Source organism: Gopherus flavomarginatus, chromosome 6 (genome assembly GCF_025201925.1).
Source record: "Gopherus flavomarginatus isolate rGopFla2 chromosome 6, rGopFla2.mat.asm, whole genome shotgun sequence".
Taxonomy (NCBI): domain Eukaryota; kingdom Metazoa; phylum Chordata; order Testudines; family Testudinidae; genus Gopherus; species Gopherus flavomarginatus.
This window is the reverse complement of record NC_066622.1, coordinates 31,443,663-31,463,435: the sequence shown is the minus strand read 5'-3', so window position 1 is coordinate 31,463,435 and position 19,773 is coordinate 31,443,663. Positions and strand designations below refer to the sequence as shown.

The 19,773-nt window shown below is 51.3% G+C and overlaps 1 protein-coding gene across 1 annotated transcript; it reads left to right on the top strand.

Moving 5' to 3' along the window:
• The first annotated feature begins 4,591 nt into the window (after positions 1-4,591).
• Positions 4,592-16,399, top strand: LOC127054398 (cytoskeleton-associated protein 2-like). Its single transcript, XM_050960530.1, has 7 exons — positions 4,592-4,676; positions 9,101-9,162; positions 11,396-11,994; positions 12,652-12,859; positions 13,416-13,553; positions 14,397-14,466; positions 15,870-16,399. The coding sequence occupies exons 2-7, from the start codon at positions 9,160-9,162 to the stop codon at positions 15,947-15,949; spliced, it is 1,098 nt and encodes a 365-aa protein (XP_050816487.1). The 5' UTR covers positions 4,592-4,676; positions 9,101-9,159; the 3' UTR covers positions 15,950-16,399.
• Positions 16,400-19,773: the final 3,374 nt, after the last annotated feature.

Here is a 19,773-nt window from a genome sequence, read left to right as displayed (position 1 = left end):
TTGTTTTATTCCATAGATGAATTAGCAAAAGACACAAGGTTAATAGGGAATCTACAGTGGACAGGCTTCATTCACTCTATTGCATTTTCCCAGTTCTCTGTGCCCTCTGGTAGACACTCTGATGCAGATTCTTCTGTCTCTTTGGAGAAGGCTTCTAATTCAGGCATGTGTATGAGTCTTTGGCAAGTAAAGAGTGTACTGCAACCATGCCTGCCCTGGGCCCCTCCCTCTGGAATTTCTCTCCGCTGAGCCCCACTCCCTTGTGAAGTTCCACCCATGCAGAGTCCTCCCCACCCCTTGGAGAGATAGTTTTATCTTACAAGTGTAGCAAGAACAACATCTTTCAATGGGGTGCTCTGGACCCCTTTGCGCACCCCACTTTCTTTCCCAACAGGTCAGCTGGATGGACACCCCCCCCCGGAGATCTGACCCCCAGGTTTCCCTTAAAACCCGATCCACAGGAGAGGGGGCTGGCATTTTAAATCCAAACTTTTCACCCTCCTCCTGGAAAAGTCCCTTTCTACAAAAGGTGGGTGGACTCTCTGGCCCACTCTCACCTTCCATCTGGGCTTCCCTCTCTGGGCTCCGCTCTGAGTCAGACACTCCTGTGTCCCCCAAAAAGGAAGGTGACCCTGGTCCAGCTGTGGGCTCCTAGCTACCAGCTATGGCAGACTCTTCACTGGCTAGCAAAATTCCCCCCTTTTCACTCAGGTTGGGTTTGCTTCCAGCTACAGAGATCTTGGGGTCTGTTTCCACCGCAGTGGTCACCAGGACCCCAACTTCCACCTTTGGGACTCCCCCCCCCGTGCACCCCATCGCGGGCCCTGCCCCCTGCTGACCTGCAACTTCCTGGCAGTCAGCAGCTGTGGTGGCCTCCCTGTTACAAGGTGGTACATCCCCCTCCCCTGGGGAGATGATTACGGGACAGGAGCTGGCTTTGTCCAGCCCCTCCCTCTGGAACTTTCCTTGAGCCCTGGGGCTACAGGAACTGGCCACAACCATCCCTGCTCCCAAAGCTTCATTCTTTACTGCTGCAGAGGAATCTGGCTTTTAGCACACGATCCCTTCTCACCGCTAACCAGCCCTGGGACAGATTCTGCCACACTAAAGAAATCATTCCCCTGTAGAAACGGTGCAAAAATTGTGTGCCACCGTTGCAACAGTCAGTTCAGCCGGCAAATCTTGTTTGCATGTATGCTTTAGCTAAAGGTGCAAAGACTTTGTAACCCCCTACCAGCTCTAATTCTGCCATTTTACCTGGCATCAGGGATCCTTCTCCTGGATCAGGTCCCTCCTGACCAAAAAAATCTCAGCACCTGTGTCCCTCAGTCCAAGAAGCACTTCACCATTAATTTTAAAAGCGTGCATATGCTCATTGCTTGGTTGTGTGGAAGCAAGCTTTATAAATCCTGCATGGAAAGAGGCCACAGCCTGGCTCTGAGAAGCCGCAGCTTCATGTGTTACTTGTTGCCTGTTTCCACTCATCAAGGGACACTACTTATTCCTCAGGTGCTCAGTTGACTTACAATCATAGCACCTCTTGGGCTCCTCTGCCTGCACAGGAAATTTGGGATGAGTACCAGGGGAATGGGGAGGTGAGCGCCCAGCCTCCTTTTTCCCAAGGGTAAAACGGTGATTCTGCTTTCCCCCGACCCTGTACCCCTCTGCCAATGGTTTATGTTTGATTGCAGCTTGTGCTTGCTCAAAAGAGTCTGCATACCCAGCTAATTCACTCACTGCATTTACCTTTTTGTCCCACAAATACTGTTTTACATCATCACTGCAGATATTCAGGAAGTGTTCCAGAGTAACCAGATCACACATCCCTTCAAAGCTTGTAATACCTTCCCCCCCCCCGCACACACTTATCTACCAAATCTTTCATTTCATTGGCATAAGCCATATTACTCAATCCAGATCCCCTCTTAAGACTCCTGAATTTAACCCTGTAGGTTTCAGGTGTAACCTGAAACTGTTTCAAAACCAGATCCTTACATTTATTATAGTTTGAATCATCATCAATAGGCATCTTATTGAATATGTCCAGAGCTCTGCCAGTCAATTTTGCTATCAATATGGTCATCCTTTGATCTTCAGGGATGGCATGGAGGGTGGACAGTCTCTCGAAGGTGATGAAATATTTGGCAATATCGCTGCATTCCTCATACCGTGGACACAGTCACTCCCATTTATGGATTTTTGGGGAAGTGGAGCCAGCAGGTGGAGGGTTTTGTCTCTTCGACTCCAGTACAGCCAGTTCGTGCTTCTGGGCCTCCCTATGGGCCTCCATAGCTCTCTCATGGGCAGCCTCTTCCCTTGCTTTTTCTGCCTACATAGATCTCTTGTGGGCAGCTGCCTTTGCCTCCATCCCTGCTGTCTCTGCCTCCATAGCTCTCTTGTGGGCGGCCTCTTCACTTTCCATCAGTCTTTTATGTTCATTTTCTTTCTCTTTTGCTTCCAGTCTAGCCAGCTCTAGTTTGTTAGCTGCTTCACTGGTAGTCATTTACCAGCTTTCTTCTGCTGGGTCACACCCCCTCTGCAGTTCACTGAAACTGGGATACACTCAGCTCAGTGTTCAGACTTTATTTTGCTTCATTTTCTGTCCCTAATTCCCTTACCTGAAATAAGCAAACAGAAAATAAGAAACCAGTAACCACTTTGTCTCCAGCCACCACACTTAAAACACACTTAAAATCACTACCAGTACCTCAAAGCAATCAGCTGTGCACAGATCCTGCTCAACTACACCACTGTGACAGGTTAGATCACAGAATCCCACTTGGGAGCTGCCACCTGATGTTCCAAGACTACTTCTACCTCTGCTTTCCCTGCCAGCTCAGGACTCCAGCACCCTGTCTTGCTGAGCCAGACACTCCCAACTGCTCCAACACAGACCCAGGGTCTGAATTACTTGCCCCAAAGCTGCAGGTTTACCTGAAAGCAGCTAGCAGAAGTGTTCCTGTCTTTAACACTCAGATGCCCAACTCCCAATGGGGTCTAAACCCAAATAAATCCATTTTACCCTGTATAAAGCTTATGCAGGGTAAACTCATAAATTGTTCACCTTCTATAACACTGATAGATATGCACGGCTGTTTGCTCCCCCAGGTATTAATGCTGAGTTAATACCTGGGGGAGTGAACAGGGCCAGGCAGGCCACTGTGCATCTGGCGACTGCTGGTTTGTAAATAGTGCCCTCGCACTGGGCGGAGCTAGGGTGACCAGATGTCCCGGTTTATAGGGACAGTCCCGATTTTTGGGTCTTTTTCTTATATAGGCTCCTATTACTCCCCACCACCTGTCCTGATTTTTCACATTTGCTGTCTGGTTACCTTAGGCGGAGCAGGGCTGCCCCTGCCATGCCATGCCCCATTGCTCTGGATGGCCCCTTGCTCTGGGGACTGACCTCCCTGCACCATGCTCCATTGCCTCCATGAGGGCCCACAAAAGGTTAATCTGGCCCTGACTGAGATGGGTGTTGTGAGATGGTGGGCTGCCCCAGGGGATAACATTGGGCATAGGTGCCCCCCAGTGCTGTGATGGTGATACTATGCAGTGGGACAGGGGCATCCTGGGCCCTATGTTCAGTGTGGGGCCCCCAGAGCTGTGATGGGGCTTTGTGCCTCTGCACTAGGTTGGGTGTGGGGAATATCCCTGACCCTGCTGTTACCCAGTGGGGTGGGGGTCCATGTGGGGAGTGCCTTGGCCCCCTGGCTGACATGGGGGGGTGCCCTGTGGTTGGGGGGCACCTTGGTCACCACATGGGACTGGGGAGGAGCCATGTGGTGCAGGGGGTGCCAGGACCCTGGCTGCAGCAGCTGTACCATGTATGGGAGTGCCCTAAACCCCATATTGGTTTGGGGGGCATACAGTGGGGGGAGCACCCAGCGCTGGATTGACAGGGGAAAAAACAGCCCAACCCTCCTCAACCATGGCGTGAACTCCAGGGTCCGACGCCATTGGAGGGATTTGGACCAATTTGTTGGGCGGGGCTATTCCCTGCATGACCCCTCCCACCTGAAGTGACGTCACCCCCAGAAAATGATCAAGCCAACCCAGGCCACTTCCGGTCCCCGTTCTTTATAGCCCGCCCTCTTTCCTCCATCACTTCCGACCCGGCTGCCATCTTGCCTGGGAGGACCAGCTGCTGCAATGCCCGTGTTCCCGGTGCTCCGCGCGCTGCTCCGGCCCCGCCTCGCGCCGCCCGCTCGCGCCCTGCACTCGTACCCGCCGGAGAGTCGCGTGGGGCCGCTGGTGAGGGGGGTCTGGGGCCGCCCTTCCCAGGGGCTCGGCGCTGGCCCCGCTCTGCGGCCTGGAGAGCCCGGCCGAGCCCCAGCCCTGGGGGGAGAAGCGGAGCCCGCCGGGGTTCGCGGTGCCGGGGGGGGGGGGCAGGGCCCAGCTGCTGTGTCCTTTCACCTGAGCTCTGCCGCCTTCTCCCCTTCGCAGGAGACTGTCATCAGCCTGGGAGCCTTCTTCCTGGCCTTCCTGGGCCCGTCGGGCTGGATCCTGACCCACATGGAGAGCTACAAGAAGCGCGACTGAGCGAGCGGGGTCTGATCCGCGCTGGCTGCCCGCACCCGGGCGGGGCTCGCCCCGGCCCCCACATTCCGCACTCGGCCCCCGGGGCTGCTAACTTATTCCATGGCCCCATGTGGAGCAGCGGGGTTGCTGCCATGGTGGGGTGACTTAAATCTGTTACAATAAACCCTGTTACAGACACTTAGCTTTGAATCTCTGCCTCTTCTTCCCTGGCCATTGACCCTGGGGGGTAGGCCTGGCACCAGGTCAAATGGGTCAACGTTGATGGAACCTTTCTTGGGGAGGGGAGGCTTAGACCCTCTGGTTAGTGCTTTCCCAGGCCCTTACATCTAGGTGTAAATGGGCAAGGGGTCAACAGCCCCAGGATGCACCTGGATTGTGCATTGGCCTTAACTTAATGGACCCTTTGATCTTTTGTCCTTGGCCCTGTCCCGTTTCCTGTGGGTTCAACTGATCGGTGGGGTAGGGGCTGCTGGTACCTTAATCCCACAGTACCAACTCCCTCTGGAGAAAGGAGGTGGTTTGCTAGGAATGCAGCCCTCAGACAAATCATAGGTTCTCTAGTGTGGGATGAAAGGAATTTCCTCATTGTTATGGTCTGCAGCTGGTGGGTGGGCATGCAGGACTCCTGGGTTTTATGGCCAGCTTGGCTAGTGCTGCTCTGTGAATAGTTATGTCCCCTCTCTCTACCCTGTTTCCCTGTATTTGCGGTGGTGATAATTCTGCCCCTGCTGTGTCAATATTTAAAACATTGGGCCAGCTCAGAAGTTGCTCTAGCTCTTAACTTTCCCTCCCTAGCAGGCTGAGAACCATGGCAGATGGAAGCTGCCTTTAGCCTCAAGCTGACTCCCATGCCCCTTGTTGACACCCACTTCTAGGGCAGAATCCAATCAGGAAATGCTGAGGCTTGTTGACCCTGGCTGGGGGTAGGGATCAGATGAAAGGGGGCAGGGGTGGGGGATCAAGTGCTTGCAACCCCAGCAGGGGGAAGGATCCTCCTTGAGACTACTTAATTCTTAATGAGCTGCTCTTGTGGTTAGGGTGCTGGCTTGCCAGAGGATGGGTGTTGTCTGTGCACCCCTTTTCCCAGTACACTGGGGCTGAGTACAGTGGGCTGTCCCTTTTAAGATGTCCCATGCTGGGGTAGGTTGGAATTGTATGGGACCTCCCAGCCTCTACTATGGAGGAGATAGCAACTTTGCTATACCCTGCTGCTTTGCCCTAGCAGCAGAGAATTAACCTGAGGGCAAAATTCCTCTCCCTTGTGCTGTTTTCAGTTGCACTCAGTGACCTTAACTTCTGTACTGAACAGCAGCTCTACTCCAGAAGCTGCTCCTGGGCTCCTCGTAAGCTGTGCTGTCAGGATGACCCAGCAGTAACAAGGGCAATCCTACTCAACCAGTTATCACTGCCCCATAGTATGTGGAAGTCCTGGGCTGTGGCAGGGTAGCTAATCATGAAGGATGCCATGGGGTCATCCGTTAATGTAGGAGGCAGCAGTAGCAGTTTTTCCCTGCACCCTCAGCCAAACAGGGCATTAGGCTGGGCAGGGCAGAAATGCCAGCTGAGAACAGAGCTTGATTTCCAGATGCCCAGCTCCCTGCAGGGTACATGCTCAGTACCCCTATTATATTTGCAATCAATCACAAAGGAGATGCACCCCATTCAAATGCAGTGGGCCAAAGCAGGAGGCCTGAATGCACCAACCAAGCTGCAGCTGTGATTGTGTTACTGGGCTTTATTCTTGCAGTTGGCTTCGTTAGAGAAAACCTTTTAGTTTAACATGTAGGGGGGCAGAAGCAGCCTGGCCCTACCCTTCTCTTCCCATACTAGTCCTTTTCCTGATGAGGACAGACAGATTCCTGTTTAGATCCATAGTGGCAGGTTTCTTTGTTCTGATCCAGCACTGAAATTAACCCTGCAGCCATGACCCCACCCTTGTTCTGTAACACTCCATCTCCCTGCAGCAGTTGTTTGCAGTCAGATCATGGCACTGGAACAGCAAGGAGCCAACTGAAATTTCCTTAGATGCAAGTAGTGCTTCTCTGTGCCCAGGAGAGGCTGTTAGAGGAGAACAGCACAGATCATTTAAGGGGTGGAGGAAAGTTAGATGAGAGATCCTGTAACTAGGCTCAGGAGTGGGTTAGGTTAACTCTTTAAGTACCAAAATGGGGAAATGCAATAGATCCCCCTAGGGCTATTTAGGGAGTACATTTGCTTAGCAGCACAATGTGGGGCATAATAGTCCCCAAAGGATGGGAGATTATGCATGTGGGATCATTTGCATCTGGACTGGCCAGAGCAAACCAATTAGCCATCATGTAGCTTTAATTTGCAAGGCCCCACACACTGGTTAAGTTCTCACTGTTTAACACAGAAATCTGAGGCATGTGGTTGTGTGTCACTACTGATTACAAAGGGGGCTGAGTAGAGATCCAGGATTGGGACCCAGGAGTTCTCATCCTGGAGCTAGAGCTGCTTCATGCCTATTTTACAGCTACTTGAGTTCAGAGGCTGCACAGAGTGCACTGATCAAAGCTTGCCAACTTGCTAGAGATCTCTGAAACATGCTGCCTTTGGCAAGGAGTTGGGACACTCATATAGCTAGTGGATTTTATTTTCTACAGTGGAGCCAGGGGGAACCAATCAAGGTCAGGGCCCCATTGTGCCAGGTGCTGGAGACACACAGTGAAAGACAGTGTCTGTCCCAGAGAGTTTACAGTTGAAATAGTCAAAGGATGAGAGGGGAAGGGTCACCCCACAGCTCAGTGGGGGAGCTGGGAATAGAACCCAGGCATCCCGAGTCCCCTTCCAACATCCTAGTCACTGAAAGATCTACAGAAACTAATCCAGAACTCAGCCCATTTGGAAGAAAGTGCTGCCTGCTGCAGGGTCTAAATTTATACCCAAAGATATTCTTAAATCCCAGATCTCCATCTGCTTCCCCTGGAGGTGGAGTGGGATCTGAGATGGGGGCAATGGGCCTATGGCCCCACAGAAAGTTTGCCCACTCATATGCTAGGCCAGAGAGATCAGCATTTTAATTTTACCTTAGAAACCTTAGTTACATTCTCCCTCCAAGACTAGACCCAAAAAAACAAGGTTTATTCCAAACATCCCCCAGAGAAACCAGGGAGAGATGGACACTTCACGCCGCCTTTATCTAATATGGAATTGCCTTGCCAGACCCCTCCTTCCCAAGAGGTGGAGCTAGCTGTCCAGCCAATGTTGTGTTGGGATAGCTGGGTGGGTCCTCAAAACCATGTTGACCAAAGGATACCATCCTGATGCTGATTGGCTGGATGATTAGAGAAATAGCGGGAGTTTGGGTAGGTGTGACTGAGGCAGTTGAGAGTGTGCTAGTATGGTAAGGAACCTGTCTGTGTTGGCTGCAATAGGTCTTACTGTATTGATTGTTGGGGTTAGTTGGTTGATTGTGCTTGTTTAAGGTGCTCTGGTTTTGCAGCTTTGGTTCACTAGATGATTTGCTCAAAGAGGGAGAGGGGGAGTGTTTATCTGGACTTCTAAGGAACTTACTAACTGTATACTTGTTCTGCTTTGAGGGCTCCTAGCTACTACAAAAGAAAGTGTGGCTTGCAGGGCTGCAATGCAGCTTTTCCTAACATAAGGGAGAAAGAACAAATCACAGGGGTTGCCCTACCTTAGACTTTGTCACCTTAGGCTAATCCCCACCTCTCCTGTCTCCATTATGCAGGGTGTTGTGAGCCTTGCTTAGTGCCTCCCTTCTGTATGCTAGAGAGTCATCAGGGAAAGATTGGCTTGTGTGGTGCTACCTGCAAAGCTTGTGGGGAAATGTTTGTCCTGGGTTATTTGTGCTAGTTCACTGTGCTCATGCTGCATTGGTGGAAGTGAAATGCCTTGTGGGGAGACATCTCAGCATCCTTTGAGTCAGCCACTTTGTAGGAAATAGTTACTGTGTGTTGTGGGGTACCCACATATCTCTGGGTGGCTTCTTGTACCAGCTGGATTGGCTACAAATAGGCCTGAGGTAAAAGCTTCCTGAGTAGCTAATGGGTCCTGGAGGGCTCTGGGAGAGCAGTTTAGAGACCCTTGGGGCTGGCCCCCTGCAAACTGATTCCTCCTACTTTTCTATCCCAGCCTGTGCATTCCCACCAGCCTCATGCAAAGCCTGATTTCTCTCTTCTTCTCTTCCTCCCCCCCCCCCCAAATCTCTTTGCAAACCTTGATCCCTCTATCCTAGGCCCTCTGGCTAGCACATATGTACCTCTAGCTACTATCCCCTCCCCTTGTCATAGAAGTAGGCAGCTGCCTTACCTCTATGGTTCCTAGAGTGTGGGTGTCTTGGCTTGTAGGCTCCTAGGGGAGGAGGGTCAGACTCATACCCCTGACCCAATCTGTCACTGTAAGGGGTCAGCAGCTGTGAAAATCAGGTATCTGTGGGTATAAGGTAGCTAACACTGTCCCTGTGCACACAGCTGGCTGTTAACTAATGGGGTTGTTCTAAGCCCCATGGCTATATTCCTGTAGCTGCTGCTTTGGGGTTGTGGATTAAGCTAACATGGCTCTTCTCTTCCCAAAGCCAGTGGCAGTGATTGGGTATTGGCCACCAGTCACAGGTCTTGGAAGCCGCAGAGAGAAATGGTAAGTTGCCTGGTGGGCTGTCTAGAGTTGAGCTGCCTGCAGTGGGAGAGGCTGCCGATGGGCTGGGTGATGTGCATGCTGTGACACAACACAGTTACACCAGCTGATACTAGGGTTCTGTGTCACAGCATCAGGCTGGAGTGTATTAACTTGAGTGGTGCATGTAAAACACAGGCAGTAATTCATCTGCTCACTGGGCACGATGAGGCCTCAGCTGGAGTCCTGCATCCAGTTCTCGGTGCCACACTTCAAGAAGTTCATGTGGAGCAGAGCTGCAAAAATAATGCTAAAGGCTTAGAACTGTCCTGTGTGGAAAGGTTGAAAGAACTGGGCATGTTTAGCCTAGGGAAGAGCAGACTGAGGGGGACCCAGTCTTCAGAGGAGTACAAGGTTGTTGTAAAAAGGATGGGGATCAATTGCTCTCCACTGAGGGCAGGCCAAGAGGATGGGTTTGCAGCACTGGGTGTTTAGGCTAGTGTCACGGATCCATCTCCCCTGGGCCAGAAAAGGGGCTCCCATGGGGCCACTTAAGAGGGCAGTGCAGCACCTGGGGCCACAGAGGGTAAAGGAGAATAGGTGTTCAGATGTGAGAGGGACCCTGGGATCAGTCAGGAGCAGGGAGAGGGGAGTGCTGCCTGAACCAGAAGGTGTTACCTGGGGATGGTTGAAGGCAAGGAGGGCAGCAAGAGGGGTTTGTGGACTGACCTGCCAAGCCAGAGTAGGACTGAGGCTGTTGGAGGCACAGCAGAGGGAGTTGCCTACTGGCTCTAAACTGGAGAGCCCAAGCTGGGGGTCAAAGGCAATGGAGCAGCAGAGGGGCTTACCTGCTGCTCACCAAGAAACTGGACCTGGGGAACTAGTGAGAAGGCTGGGAGGGTAGGGGCAAGTGTGATGTCCCAATAGAGAGGCTGGGAGGTTCCCAGGGGGAAGAGCAGGATTGCACTCCAGCTGGAAGGCCTGGGGTAACCATCCTGGTAGATGGAGAGAAGACCCACAAGAAGCCAAGGTGTCCCAGAAGACATGGGAGTATGGTGCGGAAGGACTTCCGGCAGCAAGGCTGGTGTGGTTGCCTGCTCGGAAGAGCAGGATTTTACGGACTATGTCCACCTGTTATGGGAAATGTCCTGTTTGGGACTCTTCTTATAGACTGACTTGCACTATGGGTTCAACAACAAACTGCCCCAAAGGAAGGATATTGAAGCAAGAGAGCCTGAAGTGGATCCATGAGAAGGGAAATGGAGGGAGGTACATTTGTTGGGTTGTGGCCTGCTGCAAAAGGACACTAACTCCAAGGGCAGTTAAGCTCTGGGACAGGCAGTCAAGGGAGGCTGTGGACTCCCCTGCATGGGAGAGTTTTAAGACCAGGTTGGATAAACATCTGTCAGGGGTGGCCTCAGTTTATTGGCCCTGCCTCTGCATGGAGGGGCTGGACTTGACCTTCCAACCCCTATACTGCTATGAAATCCTGTCTGATCTCGCCTGCCTCACTGACATTTGCTTGCCTGAGGCTTCCTCCCAGCAGAGTTGGAGTGAGGTTTTTGTTTGGGGTTTTTTGGCCAAAATCCTTTGGGTGGAAAAAGTAGATTTGGCAACACCAGTATGTTTAGCAAATTCATGCTGGTTGGCCAAATTGTGTTTTGGTTAGAGGAGGAACCCCCAAAATATTCTGAACCCCCCCCCCCACTCACAACTTTTTCACTTCAGAATTTCCTGGAATCTTTTAAAAAGTTTCATTTTCAGCTATTTCTACCTATTTAGTTGACCCAAATCTAAGTTTTTACTCTTTTGGCAAAAACTTAACAAAAGACTATTCTGATTGGGTCAATTAATTTTTGATCTGTTCACAACTGCCCAGGAACAAAACACATTATTTGCCCAGCTTCCACTCCTTGTTCCTGGAGAACTGTAATGGAGTGACAAGGGGTGTGTGGATGTGTGTAAAACTCCCAGCAGCGGGTCCATGCAGTTTGCTACCCAGGTGCATGATATAGCTAGGGCTTTGGAGTCTCACCAGGCAGCCCATGCAGCTGGGGGCAACAGGGAATTCCTTTTCTTAATGCACAGTTGGCCCAGTGTCACCTGGGATTTTCATGGGCCTCAGAGTATCACTGCTCTAGAACCAGAGGCATTTGGTTCTATCTCAGTGGCTGATGCATCATCCAGGGCTGTCCCATTGCACCAGCCCTGAGTGTGAATTGTTATGCTCTGAGTGGGTCCCCCTTCTGTTTTGCAGACCCAGAGAGATGCCACATCCCACTACAGCTTCCCACTTTCCAGGATCACGCCACTGAAGGCCATGGCTAGTACTGGCAGCTGGTGGGAAGATCACAGGACCCTGGTCAGAGCTGGTGAGCCCAGGGACAGGCCGGCATGTCTCAGGAAGCATTTGAGGAGCCAGAAGGAGAAGCAGAGCATTGCTGAGCGGCTGAGCCTTGGCTTCACCTTGGTGCCCAGGAAGTCTCCCCTGGGCTATTACCTGGGCAGGCTTGTGCCCTCCAAGACCTGCTCCTTCCGCCAAAGCCTGCCTATGGAGGCCAGCCTGGGTGTTGCCTGTCAGCCTGTGGTGTGCTCTCCCAACACCATCGCCTCCCACAGAGCTTCTGCGGGGGCCTGGCTGGCTAGCGCTGCCCTGAAAACAGGCCGTGCCATGGACCACACCCAGCTCAGGGGCAGCAGGATCCTCCTGCCCCCAACCAAGCCAGCTCTCAGAGTGAGACCCATCTCCTTGCCTATGGCAGGGCCATTTGAGCCGACGCTTCCTGCTGCCTGGGAGCCCAAACCCACCAGCAGGCACAAGCTTGCTGTGGTCAAACCAGCTGTCAATGCCAGGAGGTGAGTGGGGCACTGCCTGCTTCATCTTGCCCTGGCACCAAGTCCCCTCTGCCTTATGCCCAATGCAGGAATGGTCTGGGTCATGTGTGGGGGCTCCTCTTGGTGGCAGTCGTGATCCCCTCGCCAGAGGGGCAGGTTTGGCAGCAAAGGGGAGGGCCCTGCTATTTACCCCAGCAGCAATGGCATATCCTGAGTCTCAGCCCAATGCATTGTCCTCCCACTGAGTCCAGTTCCTCCATGTATCTCTGAACCCAATTGTTAGTTTGAGAGAGCTCCTGTAGACCACCAGCTTGCACTAGGGCAGCAAGCGCTTTGCGGGCAGTCTAGATCTTCAACCTCTGTGGCAAAACCACAGACATTTCAGTCTTCTCCAAGGCCATCTTGTGGTGCCATTGGCTTGAAATTTGGGGTGAAGCTTTGCAGGGTGGAATAGGTCTCTTGGCCTAAATTCAGAGTATCTTGGTCACAGGACTCCTGAGATGCAGTCTCCCCCAAAATGTCCTGTGCGCTTCTTTGCTGAGGTTTGCATCTCAAACAGAGGGACAGGATTAAGGGGGTCTATGTCTGGGGAGATGTCTTACTGTAACCCCACCCCTCCTCCTGGAAGGTGGGAAGTGTTGGGGTGGGCATTCACCCCTTGACCTGCTCTGTCCCCAGGGCCCGGCTGGCAGAATGGCAAGCTGCCAAGGGCAAAGTGCTGAAGAGACCCCCAAGTGTAATGATCCCTGATCTGCCCAAGAGATGCTTGTCCAAGAAGCCCCCTGTCCTGTCCTCCTGGACCACCATAACAGATGAAGAGGAGACAAGATCAGAGCTGGACCAAGCCAGCCTGGCAGTTCCGGAGGAGCCCAGCCAAGCTGGCAGGGTATCCATTCCATGCCTGGCTGGATACAGCTGGGAAGGAATTAACTGCAGGGGAACTTGTGGGGTGGGGGAGGTCCTGCTAGTCCTGGAGCAGCAGGGGAGTGTCTGGCTGTAGGGTGTCCTGGAGTGTAGTGAAGGGGTAGGTTCTGGCCATGGGGGGTGTGGTTAGAAGGGGGTGGGTGCAGCAGTGCTGGGAGCACAGTTAGTGGGAAGCTGTCTGGGGTGGGGGGTTAAGGGCAGGGGTCATGAATCTAGCAGTTGGCACTAGCGTGAATGGTCAGGATTTTAAGGGGGGGTGGGCTGGTGGCAGCACAGGGAAATATCTGGGTGGAAGGAGCAGGCTGTGCTGAGTTGGGGGAGGGAAAGGGACTGGTCTGGTATAGCAGAATTTGTTTGGGGCAGGGGGTGGGCTGTGCAGAGTCCTGGGGAGCAGAATCAGAGGGGTCTGTAGTGTGCTTTTGGCTGTGTGGGAGGGCAGGGGTAAAGAGATGAGAACCTTTTGCCTCTTGGTGTGCCAGGTTGCCACTAACCCTGCTCCTATCTGCCTTTACCCCTAGGGTGCCCGCAGGGAGGAGGCAGTAGCTCCATGGGACCCAGCGACTCAGGGGGCCCAGGACTCAGTGGAGTACTGGGTCCATCTGCAACTGCCTGCAGGGGCTTCTGGGAACACCTGCCTGGCTGGCAAGAGGCCTCAGGTGGGGCTCCTCTGCCTGCCACAGAATCATCTCTTCTCCATGGCCCCCACCACCTTAAAATCAGCATTGCTACTACAATTGGCTTGAACTCTGGGGGGCTGCTACAGATGACACAGGATCTACCTCGGCCTAACTCTGAGCTGGCTTCTTGGTCAGGGGGTTCCTGAGACATGCCCCCCATGTCCTTCTCCTGTTCTGAAATCTCCTGGCAACCCAAGGGGGTAGAGTTCCTAACAGCCTAACTCAGCCCCTTCTCAGGGCCAGCAGCTCAGGCTTTTGGGGTTTAAACTCTGGGGTTAACAAGGAGCCTAGGGCAGTGTCCTGGGTTTGCTCCTCTGAGGACCAAACCCTATGCCCTATTGCCTAAACCTCTGACCCCCTCTTGTGCTCTTTATCAGTGCTCCTCAAAAGAGGTCAGTGCCCCCCTCCCCATGTTACAGCTGAGGAAATTGAGGTTTCAGAAGGTAAAGTGACTTGTCCAGGGTCTCCCAGCAGAGCTGGAATAGAATCCAGGTGTCCTGGGTCACAGTCCAATGCTCTAGCCACAAAGCCTCCCCTAGTGTGGATGCAGAGTATAAAGGTGCTTCACACTGGTATCATTTACTCCCATCCAGGAAGGGGAACAAGCTATTCCAGGATAAGGCCTTTATACTACATTAACTCCATCTGCCCTAAGACTTGTCCCAGTATAGTGAGATAAATGGATAAATATGCTTTTTCTAAACCCCACACCCTGAGCTGACAGCTGTACGGGACAGCCTGCATAGAATAGGCTGAAGCCAGGGGTGAGCCCCATAAGCTCTGTGGGGTGTTGGGCCTCACCCATGTCCTTTCTCTCACCAGCATCTAGCAGATGAGCAGTGTGGATCTGCGAGGGCTGTGGACAATGGCAAGAGACTCCTGTATGCATCTAGTAAGTGAGCCCAATGGCTGAGCTGGGCCCTGGGGATGGGCAGATGCAGAGTCCTGAGTGGATCTGGGTTTTCCTGCTTTAGGGTCTGAATTCAATTGTGAGCCTAAGTATTGCCTTACAGATGTCACTGGGGTGGGCTGAGATGACTTAATGGTCCCTTCAGGTCAGGGGTTCCATGATGGGACTCCTGGCGGAGCCCAGGGCCTAAGCAGAGTTGTGGTGGGTTGGTTCTTGGGTAGGTGACTGTGCAAGCTCTGCCTGACCCACGTGCCAGGATGGTGTCTGGGAGTCAGTGGTGGTGCTAATATGCCACTAGGGGGTGCTGTGTTGCTGGGGAGGCTCAGTGTGGTGTTTTCACCTGCAGAGCCACCCAGAGGGTTCAGAGGGCCTGGGACAAAGCAGTTTTGGGGGCCCCTTCCAGTAAAAAATGCAATACCATGGAATACTATATTCTTGTGGGGGCCCCTGCAGGGCCTGAGGCCTCGGAAAAATTGCCTCCACCCCCACCCCCTCTGGGCAGCCCTGTTCACCTCAGTCAGTGCTGACCCCCATGTGATGCTGAGGTGCTGTGCTGTGCATTCCCAGTCAGTGCCTGGCACTAGGGGGGTGCTGTGCTGCAGGAGGTGCACTCTTACAGCAGAGAGCGATGGTCAAATACTGCCCGGCACTCTTCCAAGGGCTGTGAGCTGGGCTGGAATACTCCTGTATGTAGGAGTTGCAGTGTTGGAGAGCAATACAAGTGCAGGGGTGCTGATGTGGAGGGATGAGCTGGCAGCTCTCCTGTCTATATCGGGATGCAAGTGACTAGCAGAGCTGTGCATGGCAAAAAGCCTTTGTTAGGGTTCCTAATACTTAACTTAGTTCCCAGCCAGCCCACTGAGGCGCCCCACTGAAGATGTGGGATGGGGAGGATTCCTGACAGCTGTCCTAGGAGGGGCTCTGTGGGTGGAGTCCTGGGATGCACAGCTAGCTGGGTCTTACTATAGTAAGTTCCAGCTCACTGGTGGGTACCTGGCCTGCATGGTTCACCTCTATACAAGTTAAGGAGGGGCTGGGGGCTTCCTAGCGTGTGGTGAAGAGCAGGCTGGGGTGGCAGTGATGCCGTGTCAATGAGTGGGGTGTAGAGTCACCAGACATCCCAATATTATCAGTACCATCCCAATATTAGGGGCTTTGTCTATATATGCAACTATCCCCTCCCCACTCAAGAAGATAGTGATCTAATTTTTGACACTTGCTCTCTGGTCCCCCTAGTTGGGTGGGATGGCAGGTCACTTGGGAAGGGTGTACATCAGGGGAGCTGGGAGGGACAAGCAGCAGATATGCCTATCCTGAAAGGTGGCTGTGTTGGGCTTGGTGCCTGAGCTGCTGCCCTGACAGTGAAATTATCCCTTTGTCTCTAGCACTGCAGATCAGTGTGTGGAAAAGAGTACCCAAGCTGTCTCACTCTGACCCACACCCATCTTCTCTGGCTGCAGAGTGAACCCATTTTGCTACTGGCCTATATCCCTTGCTCAATCTGTCCTGGTTGATCTGAGAGGAGTTTGGGAAGGAGAGAAGAGATCTCCATTCTGTCTGCATTTGGAAGCTCCCAGAACTGTCTCTTTAGCCTTCCAGTCATGTACAGCCCCCTCAAAGCACTGCATGGCATGAAGTATTTCCTGTACTAGCTGTCAAGGACTCTTGTAGAGAATCCAAAGCTTTGGAACCCTAAAGAGATGTTTCATGTCAGGGAGGGGACTGAACTGGGACAAGCCGTAACCCCCAAAAGGGCTGCAGATCTAAATGTCTTGTCTTTCATGGCTGGATCAGCACTCCAGCATTGCTGTCTTCTACCTTTTTATATCTATTGTCTGTCACCAAGCTGTTCACAAAGGCATGTTTTATGTAACTTGTACTGAATTCTTCAATAAAGTCTTTAATAAAGATTCTACATTGTGGTAGAAACTGTGTTAAGCTGGACTGGAGGAGCATGGTGTATTTAGCTTGTGAAAGATGGTGAAGGGGTATCTTGATCAGTCATAAGTGTATCCTTGGGGAAGAGACCTCTCATCTGTAGTGAGGATTAAAACTTCCTTTTGGCCTGACTTGGAACAAAAATCAAAATGACCAATGGAATTTTTCTTTAGGAAAGAGGTAAATGATCTAGTTGAAGAGTTTCCTCTCATCTTGTAGATAATGTAAAGCTATCGTAGGTCTAATCTAAATGTACATGATCAAAATACTTCATCTGAGCATTCTTTTAGCGCAACTGGTGATGAATTCCTGTGAGATGCTTGTTTGGTCAAACCTGCATTTTTCCATCCAAACAGTTGCTCTGTTGGAGAACTTTTGACCAGCTGTCTTGACAGAGGGCCCTTCGCTCTGGCAGACAAAGGTCTAACAAGAGTCAATGGCTGGAAGCTGTAGTCTCACACATTCAGACTAAAACATAAGGCACAGATTTTTAACAGGAGGGTAAATAACTGTTTGGAACAGCTCTCCAAGGTCTGTGGTGGATTCCCTATCACTGGAAATCTGAAATCTCTTGGGTCTTTTCTTAAAAGTCCTCTCTAGTTTAAGCAAGAATTAATTAGGGAAATTGTATGGATGGTTACAGGGGAGGTAAGACAACATGGCAGTGGTCCCCTGTGGCCTTAAAGTCTGAGATGATCCATTGAAAGGGGGCAGGAAACCAACCAAACAACTAAACAATCCAGTTTGAAGTGAAGGTCCACTAAAATCACCCATGTCTAGACCTGCTTTGCAGCCTGAAGTTCTGGTCCAATGTTGTCAACTCAAAATACAATTTCTCTACACACTATCAGGGAGAACTAATGGTCGGTTTGCTCAAAGTAGCTATAGTTGGTTGTAGGCCTGCCCCCCTCTTTTTTTTTTTTTTTTTTTTAAGGCTCAAATCATGAACTCTTGAAAAGGGGAAAAATTCAAGAACAGTGGTTTGTAGTAGGTGTCCGAGTCCCTAAGTTGCACTACCTGTGTGTTCAGCCTCTTAACTACAGCCGTGCTGCCTAGAAATTTTTTTTAAATGGCAATAGATATTTGTGCAGCTGGGACTCTATTGCAGTGTCCCAAATCTCACAATATTTCTTAATGTTGTAACTGGCTATTACAGTGTGGTGCATTTTTTTTTCTTTTCATGGCTGTTAATTCAAAAATTGTGATGGGAGATGGTTTGTTTCTCTTCCCACCCCAAGATCTGCTCTAGCTCAACCAGGAACTAATTCAGGCAGGTCCCGTGGGTTGTTATGCACTCTGACTAGGTAGTCCCCTCCCTTCTTGAACCTATGAATTGTATGTCTCATCTGTAAACATCAAATTGCTTTACAAAGGAAGTTGATTTTGCACTCCTTAGTCTACAGATGGGGAAACTAAAGCCCAGGGAGGGGATGTGACTTGCCCAACGTGACCCAGCAGGCTAGTGGCAGTTGATGATTGATAGACTGCAGTTCTCCTTAGTCCCAGTCCAGTCTTTTACCCACTAGGCTCTCAAACTGCCTTTTGGAAATCTGGCTCTTAAGTTCCTGAATCTCACTGGGTTTAGGAAGAAAAAAACTCTGAAAAGCAGTTGGGTGACTTAAACTTTATCCCACAAGGCCTGACTCTCACTAGGGTGGTGTCATTTCCAAGGAAAGCTGTAGGGAAAAGTATGCTCATATTAAAGGAAAAGTAAAGAGATTTTATTACCTATGTTGTCATAAAATACTCCTCCTGTCTCTACTGATGCTATGTGGTACCTTTAGACCTTTCCACGGGTCTAATGTCAGGGTAGATCTGTCCTGAAGTATTGGAATTACACTCAGGTTGGCACTCTTAGGCCACTGGGGAGCATTAGTGGTACCTTCCTGGGTGCTGTACAGCAGCTGCCATTGTCATGGTACTAGCATGTGTGCACACATGGCTGCTTTTGTCAGGGCTGGCCTCTCAGTATGAATGTGCATCAGGAAAAGATGTGCAGCAAGTAGGGTGACAAGACTATACCCCTGCTGTGCACCCCCCACCCCAATAAGTGGCCCCATTTTTCACACCCTTTAGCAGTAGTACAGGTTGGTATTCTAGTGGGCTTTTGTGTCACAGGCTTCCGGGCATTGTGGAAGTGCATTGTGGGATACTAGCAGCACTCCCCCTCAGGGAATTGTAGGACGTGAGGATCCAGTTCTCAATTCTTTCTGGCTTGAGATGAACAGCAATGTGGAATTTGAGGCTAGAAGGGGTTATTGTGGTGATCGGGTCTGACCTCCGGAATCGCACAGGCCGGAGGACTGCCCTGAATGAATTCCTGGTTGAGTGAGAGCAAATCTGCTGGAAGAACATTCAGCCTTGATTTCCTTTGCTCACTTTTTAATTTCCCTCATTTTGGTTCCATTGACTTTTGCAGCCTTGTGTTTAAGAGATTGGGACAACAATTTCCCTGTATCTATTATTTGTATGACCATAGTTCCCAGGAGCATGAGTTGGCACCTGGTCTGCCAGCATCACATTCACGTAGTGAGGTGTTTGCGACATCACATGGTGCTGAAGCGATGTCACACAGTGATGGACTGATGGAAGAAAGATACAATGTTACAGTGATAGTGGGAGCTGAAGTGGGGTAAGACCATGACCTCATAACATGTGACCTCACAAAGGGATGTGACAGTCAGGTCAAGGGAGCCCGTTGAGATGTTGCATAATGATGTGATAGTGGGTTGATGCTAGACTGCCATGATATCATGTGGTGATGTCCTAGCAACATGCAAGGCAGCCAGGATGTCACACAATGTCATAGCAACACAGCCTGTTGCAGGTGGGTTTGTATGAGGCCACTGTAATGTTAAATGATGATGTCATAATTATACATTAATGGCATTTTGATGCAAGGGTGCTTTGATGGCATGAGAGTGCATTGTCATAAGGTGTCCCTATAGCATTACAAGGGCACAAGAATAGGGGTGTTGCGAAGCTGCTGTGATGTCATGCGAGGGTGTCATAGTTACAGGAGATGGTGGGTTGATGCGAGGCCCCTGGTGTTACATGAGGGTATCACAATGGCACATCAATGATAGGTTTAATGGGGCCACTGTGGTGTCATGATCATGTCACAATGGCACAGAAGAGTGGCTTGTGCAGGATGCTGTGATGTCACACAATGACATCACCAGGCATGCTAATAATGCATGGAGTGTCATCGTGTTACCATGACGCCCAAACCCCGCCTTCGAGCTCCATCAGTGTGGCGCTCCTAGCCTGGGGTTGTGTTGTTAAGAGGGAGGGGTCTAGTTGCCACAGGGGGCGTTGCTAGGGGCGGTTGCTACGGCCGGGCCAAAGCAC

Coding starts and splice junctions, on each gene's coding strand:
- LOC127054398 (XM_050960530.1), top strand. Junction 12,860..13,415: donor AGCCCAGCCAAGCTGGCAGG/GTATCCATTCCA, acceptor CTTTACCCCTAG/GGTGCCCGCAGGGAGGAGGC. Junction 13,554..14,396: donor TGGCTGGCAAGAGGCCTCAG/GTGGGGCTCCTC, acceptor TTCTCTCACCAG/CATCTAGCAGATGAGCAGTG.